The sequence below is a fragment of the Arvicanthis niloticus genome, chromosome 5, assembly GCF_011762505.2.
Source record: "Arvicanthis niloticus isolate mArvNil1 chromosome 5, mArvNil1.pat.X, whole genome shotgun sequence".
NCBI classification, from domain to species: Eukaryota; Metazoa; Chordata; class Mammalia; order Rodentia; family Muridae; genus Arvicanthis; species Arvicanthis niloticus.
Window position 1 is genome coordinate 102,260,783 of NC_047662.1, and position 20,767 is coordinate 102,281,549.

At 48.5% G+C, this 20,767-nt stretch overlaps 1 protein-coding gene and 1 long non-coding RNA gene across 2 annotated transcripts; one reads left to right on the forward strand and one right to left on the reverse strand.

Annotated features, from left to right (window-relative positions):
- Nucleotides 1-8,904: 8,904 nt before the first annotated feature.
- LOC143442472 (uncharacterized) lies at nt 8,905-12,474 on the reverse strand. Its single transcript, XR_013110717.1, has 3 exons — nt 12,254-12,474; nt 11,936-12,028; nt 8,905-9,528 (listed from the first exon to the last, which is right to left on the reverse strand). It is a non-coding gene; the product is annotated as an uncharacterized LOC143442472 (long non-coding RNA).
- Nucleotides 12,475-12,903: 429 nt separating this feature from the next.
- Aqp3 (aquaporin 3 (Gill blood group)) lies at nt 12,904-18,422 on the forward strand. The gene is made up of 6 exons (XM_034503924.2): nt 12,904-13,097; nt 15,853-15,979; nt 16,304-16,441; nt 16,742-16,860; nt 17,115-17,332; nt 17,425-18,422. The coding sequence occupies exons 1-6, from the start codon at nt 12,990-12,992 to the stop codon at nt 17,591-17,593; spliced, it is 879 nt and encodes a 292-aa protein (XP_034359815.1). The 5' UTR covers nt 12,904-12,989; the 3' UTR covers nt 17,594-18,422.
- The last annotated feature ends 2,345 nt before the right edge of the window (nt 18,423-20,767 follow it).

A 20,767-nucleotide genomic window follows, 5' to 3' on the forward strand; every position in this document is an offset into this window, starting at 1 on the left:
GTTACAGAAGGATGATGGTATTAAGTTCAAAGCAACAGTTTTTACGTGGCCTCGCCTTATGGTCACATCCATGGCCAGATCCTTGGACTAGATGTTTTCCCTTGAACACAAATTTTTCCCAAGCTTATTTCTCTTTTTAGTGTAATCATGCAAACTCATTATATTTCTTATTATGCACCCTTTGTTTACTGTATGAGGAGTGGACATTCTATTCTTGATTTTAACTTTATTACATCTTTCTAGCAAAACAACTAAGACCATCTCTAAAAACTTTCTTCCTAAAATTATTTTAATCAAATCAGGAATTCTATTGAATCATTAATTTATCTAAACATCATTAATTCATGAAAGTTCATCTTTGTTTTGATCTGCAGGAAATCTGGTCAATAGAGTGGGCTGATGCCCAGGGATTGTTATATTAACTTAATAATGACAGGAAAGGCATATCAGCTATAAGAAGCAACCTGACATGAAATCTCTTTGGAACCTTGCTATGGAGCTCACCCATTGTAGACCATGCAAAACGAGTGGACCACCTCTAGGAAGGCCACCTAGCCTTAGCTGCTCCTGACAGGAGAGGATGTCAGGAGAAAAACAGCTGTCAAGTAAGCAGTAGAAACCTTTGACTCCTTCCTGTGGCCCTGAGAAAGGCTTTTCCCTTTGTGGGGGAGGATGTTCAGACTTCCAAAGTTCTGACCTTTGAATCTTTTGTTCAGTGGGATGAACTCTGAAATGGCCTTTCTGGCAGCAATATGGTCAACCTCCTCTCAGGCGAATCTTCTCAGCTGATGACCCTCTTTTCCTCCACCCAGCTTCTTACTTTGGAAGAAAAAGCACAAGTCCCCCTAAAATCCAGGGTCTGTGCATCAGGTTACACTCAATGAAGTCTTATTAAGTCAGATTTGGGCTAACTAGCCTCTCCCCAATATACATGACCCCCCCCCCCCAACATCCGGTACTTATTTTGTGAGTCAGGCATTAATCCAGCTGAGTGATAAGGCAGAGGGGAAGCGTGAGGCACTGAGTCATCCATACTCTTCACGGGAAAGGCTGCTCTGCCCATTCCCCTGGTTCAGAGCAGGAGGGAGGCACCTTGTATTGCCCCGGGGAACTAAGGGAGACCAAGAAAAGGGGTGTTCCAGAGGAGACTTCCTCTTGCTCCTCAAGTTCTAAGAGGTGGGTGGGGAACATAGTTTTTCTGGTTTGTATGACATTCAGCCATGTAGGAACTTGTCCATGGAAGCAGAATTGGGGGTAAAGCTGCACTGGCCATGCTGAACCTGCCCTTTGGGCCAAGGGGTGAGGTGAGGTGAGAGATGGTGAAGGAGTAAAGGAGAGAAAGGCCTGAAGGTCTTCCCAGAAGGCAGACCAAGAGGGAAACAGATAGACTGCTTCCCTTCTGGCCTGATAGTTCCCTTCAGCTCTTTTCCAGGCCCTAAAATATAACTTATAGGCAAGACCTTATGAGCAGGGTCGAGGGAGTGGCAAGGTGCTCAGCTGCATCCCAGCTCAAGCCTAAATGTTTGCCCCTCAAAAGCAAGACCTAGCTGTTCTCTATTCCACAGGACAGGCCCTGAGGCTCCTAAGGACTGAAGAGGTCAAGACTGGGCCTTGACTAAAAGGCAGTATAAAGATCTAGCCCCCTCCCCCCTCTTTCACCTGTCATTCAACAGTGTTGATGAACCCTGGCTTTTCTCTTGTTGTTTCTCCACAATATGTCTTCTCCCATCTCCAAAATCATCAGCCCACTGACCTCAAGATTTATTTTTTTTAATTTTTTTTATTTTTTCCATTTTTATTAGATATTTTATTTACACTTCAGATGCCATCCCCTCTCCCCATTCCCCCCCTTAGAAAGCCCTTATCCCATGCCCCCTTTTCCTTTTTGCATTTATACATTTTTTTAAAAAAATGTTAATCATAGGCTTTATAAGTTTGGTATTGTTCAATCAGAGGTGTAACCCACTACCCAACCTAGATATATCAACTATCTTTGACTGGTGGAGATACATGAACATCTGCCTCCCTGTCTCCTCCCTCTTTCTCTCTTTCATCACCTAGCTTCTCCTCTCCTTCTTCTCCTCCTCTTCTTACTCCTTCTCTTCCTCTCAGTACTCCTCCCACCTTAGCTCCTCCTACACATCACCCTTCCTGTTAAAATGAAACTTTTCTCTCAAAATACAATTAGAGCATAATTATGCCGATTTATACCAGTGAGGTACAAGATAGTCCTAATACTCAGTCCATCATTTTGTTGACTAACCAGCACCTCTGTCATCTATCCTAACTAAAACATTTAGTTCTGAACCTGGCTTTAGGATGAATGTCAGCTGATGACCATCCACTCAAATCTTTTCTCTCAAGGTAAATAGCCAGGATTGGCTATGAGGCTATAAGTTTTCAACCCCATCAGAAATCCAGAATGACTGAGTTAACTATAATTGTGGGAAGCACAAAGCATAGCTTCTAAAACTTAGCCAATTTATAGAGACCTCTGAACACCTGGACACTCCCTCTACTTCAAAACGTTGGAGCATCTGTTCTTCCGCCTCCTGGCCCAGGATCATCTGACAGACCTTAGTGCTGCAGAATTATTAAGGGCTGATTACTCTGTCTAGGCATATATAATCAGTCGACTACTCTGCAAGTGTGTCCTTTTCTGGACAGTAATTTGTCTGTAGATGGGAAGAGGCAATTCTTGTCTAGTGGCTGTCTCACCACAACTGGAGTAATTCCAAAGATGCTCAATTTCTTCTTAGAATTCAATATAGGAAGCTGTCAGGAGCAGACAGGTCTCTAATCAAAATGAACATTAATACAGAAATGTTTGTCATGTCAATTCTGTGGATTTCTGATGTTTTGAAAACCAACTATCCATGTAAGGTAATCTGGACTGTTGTCTGTTAACTCCACTCAGCTATCTCTAAATAAAACATAGAGAACACCCTAACAATAAACTCCAAGTCATGAATTTGCTATAGTCCCTTAACTCACAGGCTGTCAATCTCAAATCAGTTAAAAAAGTTAAAGAAGGACTGAGTCTAAGCCTTGTATTCCTAAGTGTTTTATACTGGTACAATGCCTATGAGAGTAACAATATTCATCTCACTTTTATATCAATAAGAAGCTTGCACCAATGAAAACCTTAAAATTTGTAATCAAAGTAAGTTGGTGCCATTTAAGAATTTATATCTTCATCTTGATAATAATTGTACAGATTTCTACTAATAGGTTATGGCTATGCAATAAATCCTAGCTAATCCTCTCTATTCCCACAAAACCACTACTTTTCCCTAGAAAGACAGCCCAACATTTACCACCTTAGTCCCCAAGCCCAGGGAATAGGGGCGCTGACTCTTCATTAGCTTCTTCAAGCTGAATATGGGCGTTGAGATATTAGAAGAGGAATGGGGGGAAGGGCAAATTGACAAGCCTCTGATGCTGTGTCTTCACTGCCTCCAGATGGAATTCCCGGACCTCAGAGGTTTGAGCAGGTCTGCCCAGCTTGCTTGTTGAGTAGATACACCAAGGCTGATCATTCTGCAATATACAATTCTCACAACAAATTTTAGTATCAAGATTTAGAGACCCTTAGGAAGAAACTTCTGGAGCCCTAACTGCAGAATCACCTGATGCATCCTGCCCCCTCCCCTGCAGCCTTCCCCTGTGAGTCCTCTCCCTCTGTGGTGCCTAGCAGCTACCCTGTAATTAGCAGCCAGCCTGGGCTGAGATGAGGACCTGGACTCAGGCAGCACATTCATCCGTCCATCCGTCCATCCGTCCATCTGTCCATCTGTCCATCCGTCCATAGCTTTTGTGGCTTATCTTATATGGTGTTTCCTGCTGTGAAATGCCTAGGAATGTACCTTCTGTTGTGAAGTCCTTCCTAGAGCCATGGTCTGGTTGGTCCTTGGTTCAGACCTCACTTCTGACCACTTGCCTCCTCCCTCACTCTGCCTCCTCAATCCTCTCTTCCCTAGGCCATTTCCATGCATCTGCTCTTTTTCTTCTTTATGGCTCTGCCTAGGCCTCCTGGCTTCAATCCCTCTCTTTCTTAGCCACCCTTCCTTCACTGGACAGCTGTGGAGATCCTTCCCAGTGCAAATGCTTAAACCCTTCAAAGCAACTGAAGGCCACTGTTCCTGGTAGGTGAGCATCTGCCAGAGGTCCAGGCTCTGCTTCCTTACTCTTCACCTCCAGCTGCCTCTGTCTCACATCCACAGAGCCCTGGAGCTCAAATAAGCGCAACTTAAATGCCCCTGGTTCCTGCACAAATCTAGGCTCTTAGCGTAAAATCCCAAACCATCTATCTCCCTCGCTAGCCTCTCTATGGCTGCTCTCTCCCTGCTAGACAGATGGTCATCCAGCCATCTGATGTCCCTCACCTAGAACCACCCCATTCGTGAATACTTCTGCAGGAAGCCAATTAGTCTAGCCTTCTTTTGCTTGCTGCAGGAAGGGGGCACTGACTCAACTTTTGGCTCCAATTTGGACCCAGGAAGCCTGTGAACATTTCCATCTTCTTCACTGCTGTTCTTGTCCTCTCATCTTCTGGAAGAGTCCTCTTGGCCCCACAAGCTTTCCTGTCAGTGAGAAGGAAGAAGGGAAGTCAAAAAGCAGGGCTTCGGGGGTCTGGTTCCTGAGAGGCGAGCCAGAGCCCTCCCTACATCCTGGACCTGCTCCCAGGGGTGGCTTGCTTTGTGTCATCTCTGTATATTAACTCCTTTCCGCAGCAGCTGGCACGTGGTAGTCCTAAACGTTCAGCACTTTGTCTGCAGAACCTTCAGCAGATTCCCTCCACTTATCCTCGGGTTTCCTAAACACCAGACCTAGACCAGGTCCTAGCAGGGACACGTATGAATATGCTCATGGGTGTACATATGCACACATGGATCCTCATCAACACCCACACAGCATACACACATGTCTAAGCATGCACCTGGATGTACATTTTGGGCGTGACCCTTGATGAGAGTGTGGTACACTAAGCCTGAGATATTCCTAATATTGTCTGACTCTTACGGAGGCCCTAGAGGTGCTTCCAAAAGAAACCTCCGTGGAACGGAAGAAACTGAGACTCTTGGGAGTCCCCAAGGATCAGTGGTGAAGGCCAGCTTAAAGTTCAGATTTTGGTCCATCAGAGGTCTCTGTCCTACAACTCTGGGTTGTTTCTTAGCGAGGGCTCTAGGCCTTGTCCCATCGTGTTCCTCTCCCGGCCTTCCTCTTACTTTCCAGTGTCCTAATTGTCAAAGGGTATCGAGAGCAGCTCAGGGGCACCAGTGGTTGAACTGAGTCCTGGGGATAGGGGATAAATGGCTTATTTCCCCAAAGTCCAACTTGACATCTATAAAGGTGCCCAAAAGGATTTGTATTTGTGGACTCTGGGCCACCTCAGCTGTCTGGAGATGGGAGTAGTTCTGCGACTACATGAGGAACTGCCCACTGGGCTTCCAAAGTGGACACTCAGAGTAGACAGATTCATTTCTATTCCCCACTCCTCTTGCAGCATAGTCAGTTGCTGGCCCAAAGTACCCAGAATCAGGCACTATCTAGCAGAGGTGCACTCTGGAAGGAGGGCTGTGCAGAGGGACACCCTGCAGTGGTCCCTGCTTCCTTGGGCCTCAGACCCGTGGTTCTCTCTCCCTCTGTTCTCTCACCCCTTCCTGCCAGCCTTCTACTCTGTTTGGTTTGGTTTTGCTTTGCTTTGTTTTGTTTGAGATAGGGTTTCTCTATGTCATCCTGGCTGGCCTGGAACTTTATGTAGACCAGGATGGCCTTGAGTTCACAGAGGTCTGTGTGTCTGTCTGTCTCCTGAGTGCTGGGATTAAGGCATGGCCACTGGGCCTCCCTTTGTCAACGCTCTGGGAATGGCTAAGAGGTTGGGGAGTCTGGGGGGACTCTAGAATGAATTTCTCTCCAGTCCCTCACCTCTGCTTCTTTGTCAGTTTAGACTTTTGTCTGTCTGTCTGTCTGTCTGCTTTGTCCCTTTCTTTCTTTCTTTCTTTTTTTCTTTCTTTCTTTCTTTTTTTTTTTTCGAGACAGGGTTTCTCTGTGTAGCCCTGGCTGTCCTGGAACTCACTTTGTAGACCAGGCTGGCCTTGAACTCAGAAATCTGCCTGCCTCTGCCTCCCAAGTGCTGGGATTACAGGTGTGCGTCACCACTGCCCGGCCCTTTCTTTCTTTCTTCCTTTCTTCCTTCCTTTCTTTCTTTTTTTCAAGACAAAGTTTCTCTGTGTGACAGCCCTGGTTGGCCTGGAACTTTCTCTGCAGGCCTGTCTAGTCTTAAATTCACAGAGATCTGCCTGCCTCTGCCTCCTGAATGCTGGGACTAAAGGCACTTGCCACCGACAATTGGCCTCTTTTTTTTTTTTTTTTTTTTTTTTTTTTTTTTTTTTTTTTTTAAGATTTATTTTAGGACTAGAGAAATGGCTTAGTGCCTGTAATCCCAGCACACAGGAGTCAGAGGCAAGCAGATCTCTGTGAGTTTGAAATTCAGCCTGGTCTACAGAATGAGTTTCAAGACAGCCAAGGCTACCATAGAAACCCTGTCTTGGAAAAACAAAACAAAACAAAACAAAACAAAACAAACAAAAAGAAGGAATAAATGAAAGAAAAAAAAGAAGAAGAAGAAAAAGGAGTGTCTTAGCACTTAAAAACACACACTGAATCCAGAAGACCCAATTCAGGTCACATCACCCATGTAAAGTGGCTCACGAATTCCAGCTCCAGGGATCTGGTGCCTCCTTCTGGCCTCTATAGGTACCTGCATTCACATGCACATACTCCTACACACACAGACACACAGACACACAGACACACACACAGACACACACACACAAACATGTACACACGCGCACACACATGCACACACATGTGCGCACACACACTTTAAAAGTAAAATACATAATTTTTGAAAGATTTATTTTAGGGGCTTAGGGCAACCAAGCACAAAAGTGATACACAAACATACTCATATGCATAAAAAAATAAATAAATAAAAATCTATTTTAGTCAGATCAGATATGGCGGTGTATCCTTTTAATCTCAGCATTCAGGAGGCAGAGGAAGGCAGATCTCTGAGTTTGAGGCCAGACTGGTCTACAGAGTGAGTTCTAGGACAGCCAGGGCCTCAAACAAAAACAAAAACAAAAAACAAAGAAGAAGAAAAGGAGAAGGAGAATAGGAAATGAAAACTTGACAAGCTCTGCTTTGGACTTAGGCCAGTTCACCCTCCTCAGGCACCTGCTCCCAGAAGGTCACCACACTGATGTTCTGCCTGGTGAGGACATGGCACAGGACACTACAGCTGAGAATGCCTGGACTCAAACAATCCTCCTGCCTCAGCCTCCAGAGTAGCTGGGAATATAGGCATGCACCAACCTGCCCCACAAAACACATTTTAGTTTTTATTTGTATGTGTATGCATGTGTGTGTGTGCATGTGTCTATATGTATGCAGGTGTGGGAGGGGACAGAAAAAGGTATAGGACCCTTTGTGTCTGTATGTATGCAGGTGTTGGGGGTGTGGGGCAGAAAAAGGTATAGGACCCTGTGGAGCTGGAGTTCAAGTTGTTGTGAGACACCTGCCTGATTTGGGTATTGGAGCCAGAATCCAAGTCCTTTGGAAAAGAGGCAAGCACTCTTAACCATTGAGGCATCTCTTCAGGCCCTCGGCTGCTCTCATTCAGGCCAAAAAAAAAAAAAAAAAAAAAAAAAAAAAAAATGGGGGCAGGAAGTGAAGGGTGTGCCACCCTCACCCCTTGAAGGGCTCCAGCCAGCACCTCTGGTCCAGCAGGCTCAGACTTGCCCATCCCTAGGCTGGGAACCCACTCCCCCAGCTCTACCTTAGAGGAGTCATGACCACCCACAGTAGGATGGGCTGTCCATGCCCTGTCTCTAACTCAGCCTCTTGCCTAGGTGAGACATAGGCCTTGTTCAAGATGCCTTAGGAGGAGGCAGGGCCTCCTCTTTGCCTCTCAAGAGCTCTCAGAAGAGCTGGTTGGCCACTTACCCTCAATCTTGGCTCTCTTTCATGGAGCCCAGAGGACTCTAGGTAAGCTGTGTGAGTCAGAGGGTTGAGACCAACCTTGCCAAAGTTGTCTGTGTGACTTTTCTCTGTGAGTTTCTTCTGCGTTGTGTGTGTGTTATGTAGTATGTGTGTGTGGCGGGGGAGGGGGGTGTACTGTCACATTAACTACACTGAAAATGGTGCCACAGAGTTAGTCAGCAGGGAACAAGAGAGTCCCGTTCTGCCCCACATCAGGCCAGCCTGGCACTTCTGTACACACGTCCTTCATGCTCTCTTGAATCTCATGACCTTTGGAAGTCATCCTTCCTCTCCTTCAAGCAGGCTCCTTTCCCATCCATCAGTGAGAGCAAAGCCTGCTCATCTATGCTGTCCTAATCTGAACCCTGCCTGTCCTAATGGGCCTAGGTTTGTATATGTGCATATACCATGGTCATGGGTACGGGAGCACCTGGTGGAATTATGTGGAGTCATGGTCCTGTATGCTGGTCCTGTGTAAGCTGAGAAAGAAGGCAAAGAAGACTAAGGATCTGAAGACCCTGGCTTTGAGCTGGACAGCAGTGGCCCACGCCTTTAATCCCAACACTCTAGAGGCAGAGGCAGATGGATCTCTGAGTTTGAGGCTAGCCTGGTCTACAGAGTGAGTACCAGGAGAACCAAGGCTACACAAAGAAACTTTGTCTCAGAAAAAAAAAAAAAATCCTTGTCTTGTGTCACTTACTAAGCTATGTGCCTTGGCACAGGGCTGACTGGAGGGGGTCAAAAAGATGCTCTCTGCAGCCCGGGATTCTATTTTTTTTTTTTTAAAGACTTTATTTTATATTTACACATGAGTACACTGTTGCTGTCATCAGACACACCAGAAGAGGGCATCAGATGTCATTACAGATGGTTGTGAGCCACCATGTGGTTGCTGGGAATTGAACTCAAGACCTCTGGAAGAGCAGTCAGTACTCTTAACCGCTGAGCCATCTCTCCAGCCCAATCCCAGGATTCTAGACAGGTATCCATAGTGACACACAGGGTCACAGATACACGCGAGTACGTAGAACTGCTCACGTCTAAGCTGATGGAGCTCCACGGGAGTGAGACACTCATATCCAAGGTTTACCTGCCTTCCTCATGAACTCCTATGTGATCTGGGTACAGACTCATGGTACGAGGCGCTCATAGTACTCGGTTACATACATTATACATGTACACATGTTAACATATATGCATGAACCTGCTTTTTTCCTTTGCTCTGGTTCCTGGGCCAATCTCTGCCAGTGGCACACTAGGATGGGCAGGGTGGAGAAGGGATGCTGTGGCCTGGGTTCTTGTCTTCTTTTCTTTGAGACATGGTCTCTGTATGTAGTCCTAGCTGTCCCAGAGCTTGATGTAGACCAGGCTGGCCTTGAACTCAGATCCTTTCAAGTGCTGGGATTAAAGTTGTCTGCTTTTCATGTTTAAGAATTCTTGCCTTCTGCAGTCTCTGCAGATCCACCTGAGGCAGTGAGAGTCCTAAAACACAGCAAGGGCGGAGAGCAGAGAACAGCCTGGCAGATGTTCCCCACTCCCACAAACCACAGCTGCAACTCTGGCACCAGATGTTTAGTGTTCTGCCTTGAGTCACAGGTTGACAACAGAGCCAGCAGGCAGGGACTCAGTGATGGCTGCCTGATTCACCATGGAGCCTCCCAGCCCAGGGGGGAGGGGTGTCTGGGAAAGGGACATCTCTCTGGGCCAAGGACTATGAGAAGCTTCATGTGTTGGTTCTATATACCTGTGAGCCTATGGGCAGGCTCTTATTAAATGAAATCCCTTAAGCAAAGTGAAGTGTCTGTAGGCAAGCATGTAATTACAAGCTGTGTGCGCACTCGCGTGCCTGTGTGCGTGTGTATGTGTGTGTACATGTGCATGTGTATGTATGTGCCTGAGTAGTTGTGAATCTATTGCTAAATCTCAACATTAGGATTTTCTTCCCCACTTGTTTTTTTTTTATTTGTTTGTTTGTCTGTTTTTGTTTGTTTGTTTTGTTTTGAGATAGCTTCTCACCGTGTAACTTTGAGAGGCCTGGAACTTGCTATATAGGTTGACCTCAAATTCACAGAAATCTCCCTGCCTCTATCTCCCACAAACTGAGATTTACGAGTGTTTGCCACACCATTATGCCTGGCCTTTTCTTTCTTTTAGTATTCTTGTTTTTACAATTATTTATTGGAGTGGGGAGCGTGCCACAGTGCATGTGTGGAAGGCAGAGGGCATGACCTCTGACCTCTCCTTCCACCATGTGGGTCCCAGTACGCTCAGCTCCTCAGGCCTGGAGGACGGTGCTGAGTCCCCTCACTGTGTTTATTTTTTTGAGCAAAGGTTTATTTTTTGGCCCATCCCATGCTCAAACAAGGTAGGAGCCAAGAGTGACCTTTAACTCCTTGATTCTTCTGTCTCCACCTCCCCACCGCTGAGATTTTAGGTTTGGTTTGTCTCTACCTTTCATACCTTTCTGACAGCCATTCTTCAGAGGATAAATCCCCAGGGCCCTTAGCTCTCCCAGATTAAGTCCTTCTGAAAATGTAGTTTCTTGGTCTTCTCTGGCAGTGAATGCTTCTATACAAACTATGGGGGGGGGGACACCCCATTTCTCCTGGTCATAAGGGAGCAGGGAGCAGGCCACTATACCTGTTTCCAGATGATTGGTTGGTTGACTTATCTTTCTGATGCCAGGTATCAAACTCAGGACCTTGGGCATGCTAGGTAAGGATTTTACCTTTGAAGTATATCCTGAGCCCAATTTCCCAGTTACTAAACGAAGCATTAAACTGTGTATAGTGGTTCATGCCTGTAATCCCATCTCTTGGGAGGTTTAGGTAAAAGGTTGTCAAGAGCTGAAGGCCAGCCTGGGCTAGATAGTGAGTTCAAGGCCAGTATGGGCTACAGTTTGTGTGGCCTTGTCTCAAAAACAAGCAAACAAAAATCAACCAATCAAGCAAACAAACAAAAAACCCAAAATAAATAAATAAATACAGCACTGGGTGGGGATGGCACTCAGTGGCAGAATACATACTTAGGATGCCATACTCCAGGCAGAAAGAGAAAAAGAAGAAGGAAGGAAGGAAGGAAGGAAGGAAGGAAGGAAGGCAGGCAGGCAGGAAGGCCGGCCGTCAACACTGAGAGCAATAGCGCCTATGATATTCCTCTGATGGATCAGACATTTTTACAGTTTGATGTAATCTCCCTCCATATTTTAGACTTTGAGACACAGTCTTTCTTTTTCGGGCAGGATGGTGATTAAAATGGGAGAAGTCTCACTATGTAGCTCTGGCCATCCTGGAACTCACTATGTAGACCAGGCTGCCCTGAAACTCACAGATCCACAAACAGCTGGGATTAAGTGCTTTCACCAACATACATAACCCTTTTGGCCACTTAAAAAATATTTATTTTTATTATTTTTAATTACGTGTCTGTGTGTGGGTTTGCACACTTGGGTGAGGGTGCCCACAGAGGCCAGAGGTGTAGGATCTCCTGGATCTGATGGTGATGAGCCACCTGATGTGGGTACTGGGAAAGAACTTGGGTCACATATAAGAATAGTTCACTCTTAACCTCTGAGCCACCTCTCCCCTCTTCCCCCAGCTTTTTTTTCTTTTGAGGCAGGCTGTCAGTAAATTGCCCAGGCTAGCCTTGAACTCACCCCGTAAGACAGACATGCCTTGGACTTGTAAGCTTCCTGTCATCCTCCCAAGTAGCTGGTGACCTCTCTCTTTTTGAGACAGGGTCTCATTATGAAGCCTACTCAGTTTTCCTACCTTAGCTCCTGAGTGTTGGGACTATGGGTATGTGCCATGATACCTGGTTCAGTTAAATCTCTCTCTTTAAAAAAAATTAATTATGCCAGATGTGGTGGCTCCTGTTTTTCAAATCCTACCTGTTAGGAGGGAGAGACAGGTGGATCTCTCTGAGCTCAAGGACTGGGTCTGCATGATGAGTTCCAGACCAGCCAGGGCTACATGGTAAGACCCTGTTTCAAAAAAAAAAAAAAAAATTAATGATGATATATGTGTGGGCACACGCACCACTATGAACGTATGGAGATGGTCCTCTCACCAGACTGCCGGGGCAAGCACTCTTCCTACTGAGCCATCTCCTGGGCCCCAGCTTAGTTACTTAAAAGGGTAGATTTACTTCTATGGGAGTAGGAAATGAGAGAGTTAAAAAAAAAAAAAAAAAAACAGCTGGAATTTACCCTGCTGGCATGATGTAGCATGTGGCATGTCAGGACAACCGCAACTCTGCCTCTGGAGCCGAGGGTATAGAGGGGGAAGGTCCACAAGGAGAAAGCTCAGGTATCCCAGCCCGCACGTGGCGTGGCTAAGATGGCGTGGCCATGCACACAGGACATATGCCATGGTAACCAACACATGCAACATGTGACCTGTTCTCAGAGCACAAGAGGGGCTGGTGAGTTCTGGTTAGAACTCAGCATACATCTGCCTACCAGGGTCGGCACTATGAGGTCTCTTCCCACTCGAGGCCCATAGCCTTCTTTTCAGCCGCCTGACTGAAGACCTGTTCTATCCAGTCATCTTGTAGCAAGCTGGTTCCTCTCCATTATGACAGGTCGCACCCGCACCCCGAGCATGAGCCACAAGGCTCATTGTGAACAGGGCTCAGGGCTTTTTCTCAGTATTCCAGTCCTCTCAGTTCAACACTCACTCCCCTAAGAATCCTTCAGAGCCAACCCACCCTTAAAGTTCCTCGGGACCCTCTTTACAAACGTCACCCTTCTTCCTCACCAGCGCCTCCAGGCTAGGCGTGGTGGTGGCCGCACTCCGCCCCCGCGGGTGGGGCTCCGGGCTGGCCGCCGGTGCATATGCATATAAAGGGCGCCACCTGCGCTCCAGGCCGCCGCTCTCGCTCTCGGTGCCCTGCGCTAGCCACTTTGCACCCGCACGCCCGACTGCGCCGCTGCCTGCCTCGCCATGGGTCGACAGAAGGAGTTGATGAATCGTTGCGGGGAGATGCTCCATATCCGCTACCGGCTGCTTCGCCAGGCGCTGGCGGAGTGCCTGGGGACCCTCATCCTTGTGGTGAGTGCAGGGAAGTGAGCAGCCCTTTCTATTTTCAGCCCCTATGGTCCCCAAGTTCATTATTCACTCCAGGGACAGTTTTCCAAGGCAGACAGGACCAGTTCCCCAGCTCTGCTCCCCTGAGGCTTAACCCTCAGGGTCAAGCTGACCTCTAAAGCATTCAACAGTCTTGACAGTTCTAACTCAATTTGCGACAGTGTTGCTCACCAAGACCAGCTCTGCTATTTTACCTTTCCCCCTGGAGACGGAGACCAAGGCTGCGGAAGGGTCAACCTGCAGCGTGGGTCCCTCAACCCTTTTACTTCCCAGTCTCCCAGCTTCTCAGGGCTCCAGGCACAGGACACGGCGTATAAAGAGGCAAATGGACACCACTATTAAGTTATTTGGGTCTTGGGTGTCTGGCCCCTAATGAATAATTAAGCCTCAGAAAGTCCAAAAGTTACAGTGAAGTGAGGGCGGATTACCACAGGTAGGGGCAGAGGGCCCAGGCCTCTCGGGCTGTAAGCAGCAAAATCGGAAGAAGGGAATGTTATGAAGATAGGGATTGTGGACGGAAACAGGGCCCGTGTGTGTGTGTGTGTGTGTGTGTGTGTGTGTGTGTGTGTGTGTGTGTGTGTGTGTTGCACACATGCCATAGTCCTTCGGATCCTGTCTGACCCGGATGCTTCCAGCGTTTTCTGCTGGCCTTTTGACCCCTCTTCTTCCTCTCCTCTCAGTGGCTCTGCAGGAGCTCCCTGATCCTCCAGGCTTCTGAGGTTTTGCCCTGAGTTCGGGGTAACTTGGCACATTTCTTGGTCAGACAGGCATTATGGTTTTCATTTGCCGTCCCAGTTACTCTGATTTTCAGCCATTGATCTGGTTTTCCGAGTCTCTTCTGAATTCAGGTGCCTCTTTGCCATGGGTGGGTCACTTGAGTTCCAGCAGCAGCCTCAGTCCTGGGATCGTGGTGGGGCAGGCTACACGTGGAGAAGAGGGCTCACAGGTGCGTGCCTCTGACTTCAGAGGCGAGTGGCCTATCAGTTGTTCCCACTCCCCTTCTCTTCTGTGCCAAGAAGGGAGTGGAAGGGGGCACTTATCACCCTCCTGCCTCTGCGGGTCCCTGTTTCCTATCTTGATTTGTGAGTCTGACCACCTGTTCAGCAGCAGCAAAGACAAGGGAGGGTGTCTTACACTTTCAAAGAGGGGCCTCCTTATCCCTTCCCAGTTCTCAGAGCTACTCCCCCGTAAAAAGAACAGTCAGTCCCCACTGAGTCCCAGGGTCACTTGGCTTAGCCCAGACCACAAAAAGAGGGTGCTGGATTTGTGGTGAAGGCTTTCAGGCTCAGGTAGATGTGAGGTATCAGGTGTCAGTGAGAAGTGGAACTTGGGGGGGGGAGCAAATCTAGTGGATTCCCCCCCCCCCCGATGACTTGGGGACTTGGGGCCTTTGTGTCAGGATCCAGGTTGGCTTTGGGGTGAGAAAAGCCCCTTTTTCTGACGTATATAGTTGGGTGGTATATGGGGTGAGGGGCTGGCTAAGAACTTGGAGCTGGGTGAGAGGGGAGGATAAGGAAGAGGAAGATTAACCCCAAGGTGGTGGAACTAGCTTTGATAGCTCCTCCCTCCAAGGCCCCTTGGCATGGAGCCAGGTCTGGGCCTCAGGCAAAGAGTTCAGGCCAGGGTCTGACTGGACATAGTGCCCCAAACCTCCATATGCCTCCACCCCCTACTCTCACAGTCTCTGACCTGCCTGAACACCTTTGACCTGCATCACCACCGCTGGCTTCCCTGCCTATCTTTCTGACTGATAATAATCACTGCTTAACAACTCAGTACACAGGCATTAGAGTTAATGGAGCACGGCCTGGCCTGCTGCTGGCCAGCAGAGCGCTTTCTTGTTTTTGAGACTGGATCTCCTTCCCTAGCCCTTGGCTGTTCTAGAACTCACTCTGTAGACCAGGCTGGCCTCGAGAGGGCAGGGATCAGGCCCGGCTCAGCATAGCATTGTTTTAGTTATGGAGAACTGGGAGAGGAGACCCAGGGCTGGGCTGGAGGAGCTTAGAGGGACACCTGAGACTTGAGGCAACTGCACTTTACAGTTGGTAGAGAGTGTTTCCACACTGGACCGTATGTTCTGTACGTGCCGCTCTTGGAGCACCTCTTAGTCTCTCTATCCCAGGAAGGGTTAGAACAGATCTCACTGGAGCTAGAGAGAAGCGCCACTTGTATTTAGGATTCTACAGATCTGAGTGGGAATCCTGGAGGCAGTGGGCTGGAGAAGGAAGAGGAAGATTGACCTGGGGAGGTGCTGACGGGGACAGATGTGAACAGGGAGGGTGTGGGTGGGGAATGTGTGAGGACCAGATGCGCAGACATTTCTAGATGCAGGAGTAGGTGCAACCTCACTTTTCATCTCTCTCCATGTCCCCCACCTCCTCCACTATGACCTCAGCTTCAGAAGAGTCCATGGTGATGGGGTATCTCCTACCTGAGTGTCAGATCTGGAGGGACAGGCAGAAACTACTGCTGCAGTGATAGCTCCCTCCCATCCCCTTCTGGGAGTCAAGAAAAACCAGTGGATGTCATTTAACCACCTGGGTTCCCAGTGTATTCCCATTGCCGAACCCTCCCATAGGGCTCTGCATGTCTCCTCTTTCTGGGACTTAATTGCAGCCGGAGGGATTTAGGTTATACTCCAGGAAGGACCACTAGTCTCCTCTGTGGTGGCAGGCATGTCTGATCTCAATGGGACTTCATGTGCTTTGCTTTCTGACAGATGTTTGGCTGTGGCTCCGTGGCTCAGGTGGTGCTCAGCCGCGGCACCCATGGCGGCTTCCTCACCATCAACTTGGCTTTTGGCTTCGCTGTCACCCTCGCCATCTTGGTGGCTGGCCAAGTGTCTGGTAAGGCCTCAACCCCCAGCCTCAGTTGTCAGCCCTCACCAGCATTTCCAACAAGTGCCCGGCTAGAGAGCAGAGAGGGAGGGGCACCCCCAAGTGCACGTACTAGCAGCACCTCAGCTTTGGGTCTTTTGGAGGCAAGGGTGGAAGAGACTTGACAGAACCTTTGACTCTCACCTTGGAATCAAAGATCAGTCTGTGACATAGTCCAACTGCCATCCAGGCCAAGAAAACCTACCTACACCCCAGAAAAGAAGAGCACATGGGAGCCCCAGCCTGCCCGAAGTGACAGGCTGTAGCTAATAAGATGCTATCTCCTCTCCTCAGGAGCCCACCTGAATCCTGCTGTGACCTTTGCAATGTGCTTCCTGGCACGAGAGCCCTGGGTCAAGCTGCCCATCTACACACTAGCACAGACGCTGGGGGCCTTCTTGGGTGCTGGGATTATTTTTGGCCTGTACTATGGTAAGCATTCCCCATTCCCTCTCCAGGCACTTTCTCTTGTTAAGTACTTGTTGGCACCAAGCCCATTGATGACAACCAGGACCTGCCCAGGCCCAGGGCTCATGACTCATTCACGAACACTCAGGCCCAGGTTGGGGGCTGTAGGGGAAAGAAACAAGTTGGGCAACAACAGAATCTCGAGTCCTCCACCTCATCCCACCCCGCCCCCTGTGCTTACCCATGACCCATGGCAGGGTGGGGAGGGCAGCTCTGAGAGGAAAGGCTCTGCCCTCACTCACAATGGTTCTAATCTGTCACCAGATGCAATCTTGGCCTTTGCCAACAACCAGCTTATCGTCTCCGGCCCCAATGGCACAGCTGGTATCTTTGCCACCTACCCCTCTGGGCACTTGGACATGGTCAATGGCTTCTTTGATCAGGTATGGACTGGGGGCACGTGAAGTAAATGCAGAGAGAGGAACAGCCTTGTTTCGGACAACACGCCTTGATCAGTAGAATTTCTCAGGTGGTGGGAACCCCAACCTCAGAACATGGTGGTGGGTCTTTTATAAAGCATGGAAGCTTCCCAGTGAAATCTTGGTTTTGCAAGCATCCTAGGATCAGGGCAAGGCAGAGGAAGGGCAGACTGGAGCATGGGTGAAGTAGCTGACCCTCACTGCGTTCTCTCTCCCAGTTCATAGGCACAGCCGCTCTTATCGTGTGTGTTCTGGCCATTGTTGACCCTTATAACAACCCTGTGCCCCGTGGCCTGGAGGCCTTCACTGTGGGCTTTGTGGTCCTGGTCATTGGAACCTCCATGGGCTTCAACTCTGGCTATGCTGTCAACCCGGCCCGTGACTTTGGACCCCGCCTTTTCACTGCCCTGGCTGGCTGGGGCTCAGAAGTCTTCACGTGAGTACAGTCCCCGACTCAGCTTACCTTAGCCTGCCTTCCCTCTTCCTGCCAACCTGTCTCTGATTACCAGTGTTTTTTTTTTTCTCCAGGACTGGCCGTCACTGGTGGTGGGTACCCATCGTCTCTCCACTCCTTGGATCCATTTGTGGTGTCTTTGTGTACCAGCTCATGATTGGTTGCCACCTGGAGCAGCCCCCACCCTCCACTGAGGCAGAGAATGTGAAGCTGGCCCACATGAAGCACAAGGAACAGATCTGAGTGGGCAGCAGCCACCCCCACCCCCTGTTCACTCTCTTGAGTGTCCACTGACTGTGGGGGGCCACTCTCTAAAAAACCCCTTGTGATGCCTCTCCAGGCTAAAACTCTCCCTGTATCCACCCCTGCTGAATGGCCCCTCCAGAATTTCTACTGAACTCTGCCCATTAGGGCATTAGGTTCCCACCCTTAAGCCAAGGTAGGAATAGCAAGTAAGACCAAACATCATCCTTTTGTTTTCCAAAAGGAAGAGGATGGAGAGAGAGAGAGAGAGAGAGATGGAGAGAGAGAGAGAGAGAGAGAGAGAGCGAGCGAGCACATGTGTAAATGTGTGTTGGTGTGCTGTTTTCTAGGCTGAATGTGAGGGCAAGGGACCAAGTTTTCAAAACAAACTCAAGGGAGCCCAGGGGAATGGAGAAAATGAGTCAGGAAAGTGCCAGAGTGTGCATGCCTCAGAGACTCCATAGGGAGGTGGGCCCAGAAGTGTGTTTCTAAGTATGTGAGTGTCCGTTTATTTGAAATGGACTTCTAGGCTTGGGGAGGGGGCAGGGATAAGAGGGGTGTAGCTCACATCTGGAGCTATGATCCTTGACTAGGGGCTGTGTAATATGTTTCTGTTATAAGATAGACATTGGGAGGGGCTGAGGTCCAGGTTGTAAGTTTCATAATTTTTTTAAATATATAAATATATACATACATATATGTTACAGTTTTAGGACTAGGGGTGGGAAACTCCACTTTTTAAGAGGGTTTTACTTCCTTTAATCCTCCAATCAACAATGTACTGTTGCCTTTTATATGAAAAAAATAAAATGTATACATGTGACAGCAACTGTGCCTTTCTGCCTGTTTGTTTTTGTGTCAGGGTCTTTTTGTTTTCAGATAGGGTCTCTAGTCCTGGCTATCCTGGGACTCACCTTGTATACCATGCCTTGAACTCATGGAGACCCCTGGTGGTATCAAAATTGTGTGCCACCACACCAGATTCTGATATTTTTCTGGGACTAGCATTCAAGTGTTGGCTTTATTGGATCATAAATTTAAGCCGGGCAGTGGTGGCGCACGCCTTTAATCCCAGCACTTGGGAGGCAGAGGCAGGCGGATTTCTGAGTTTGAGGCCAGCCTGGTCTACAGAGTGAGTTCCAGGACAGCCAGGACTACACAGAGAAACCCTATCTCGAAAAACAAAAACAAAAAAAAGGATCATAAATTTACAGATGTTTAATTCAGAGTCTAATCTCAGCTTGTATTCAGTGGTCCCAGAATCCACCCTTTTGAGCATCTTCTGAATCCAATTGTCTTATCCCCTTCCCCAGGAAGGAAGTTTGAAGTCCCTCTGGCAGGCAGAGCTGCTCAGAGAACGGAGAGGCTAAGCCTATGGCTCAAAGAGGCCAACCAGACTGGGGACCTGTATTGTCCTCTAAAGTTGCTTAATCTCCACCTAGCCTAGACTCTTGGCTGTGACACTCTCAGCAGCCTCCCTCCTCCCTCCAAGGTGTCAGTCCACACAGGGTATCTCCCTGAGGGTAGGGCTCATGGAAACACGGTCCTCACTACATCTCCAAAATCCATCTGCATTGGGTTCTCTTGTCCCCATCACTACGTTCTACCTTCACTTCTGGCTACTTTCTAGGACTTTCCTATCCCTCCTCTAGGAAATGGGTTACTCTTTTTTTTTTTTTTTTTTTTTTTTTTTTTTTTTTTTTTTTTTTTTTTTTTTTTTTTTTTTTTTTTTTTTTGGTTTTTAGAGAAGACAGGGTTTCTCTGTGTAGCCCTGGCTGTCCTGGAACTCACTCCGTAGACCAGGCTGGCCTCGAACTCAGAAATCTGCCTGCCTCTGCCTCCCGAGTGCTGGGATTAAAGGCGTGCGCCACCACCGTCCGGCCAAATGGGTTACTCTTACTCTTCATCTTCCACTTGCCTGACTCAAGAGCCTCTCGTGTTTACTCGCTTCCCCTCTGGGACATGTCCATGCTCGGTAAGGCAAGGGTGACTAGCCTGGCGCGCCTGAGCCCAGGAAGTGCGCCTCATTTCCAGCTTCCTTAATACATCTGACTTAAGTTTCACCAGGAATATGGCTGAAGGAAAGCTTCCTGAAGCGTTAACCCCGTGGGAGCCAGAGGCTCCCTGGCCTGCATAGCTCCGCTCTTAAGGCTCTTGGTCTGTCATGGCTCTTGCCCCTTCACAGATGAGGCCCAGAAAGAGCAACTGGCAAGGTCACACCACAGAACCAGGATTGTGACGGGAGTCAGTGGGACAAGACAATTCCTTCATGGATCTTAATCCTTGTTCCCAGCTCCCAAGAGGCATCTCTGGAATGCTGGAGAGACCTGAGCCTGAGGGAGTGTCCCTTTCTGAGATCCTGAGGGGGGAGAATGTTAACCTTGGGAACAGAGGTGCCTGCAGTTTCCTTCAGCCACACCAGTTCCCCCTGGGGACCCCACCCAAGACCCCACCTCACCATCCTTCCTTTTAGCCACTGGGGAGCAGGAAGCTTTCAGGTGCCATTATAGGGTAGTGCCCGTCACAACTACTAGGTGTGTTTGTGTTCCTTCTCTGGACCTTAGTTTCTTTATCTGTGACACTCGGTTTAATAAAAAGAGTAAATAAGAAGAGATGATTCATAGAAAGGGCTTAATGTGGGCTGGCGAGAGGCCTCCGTGGGTAATGGCACCTGCCATCAAGTCTGACAAGGTAAATCTGATCTCTGGAACCCAAAGAGTAAAAGAGAGAACCAATTCTCCAGAAAGTTGTCCTCTAAGCTCCACACTTGCACTCTGGCCTGCTCCCACATATACATACATGCACAACGGTAAATGTGATTAAAAATATAAGTGAGTTTAGCAGTGACCAGGAAAACACTTGCAGAACCAGGATGGGGTGGGAACGTAGAGGTGGAAGGGGTGAGCTGTTTCCGTAAAGGCCATTGAATTTAACAAGCATCTTTTACCTCAGATCCATCCACAAGTGTGGATTTACTGAGAAGGGAGGGAGGAAGTGGAGTGGTGGCTTGCCCCGCTGTCTCCAGGCCCTACAAGGCTCTTGGGTTGGGTAGTAAGGAATGGGTATAAGGAAGGCAAGACCGAGTCACAGGTATGCAGGGCAGAGGGCGGAACAGGAGCTAGGCAGCTAGGCAGTTGTGACTCCTTCAAACAAGGAACTCACCATGAATCCTCC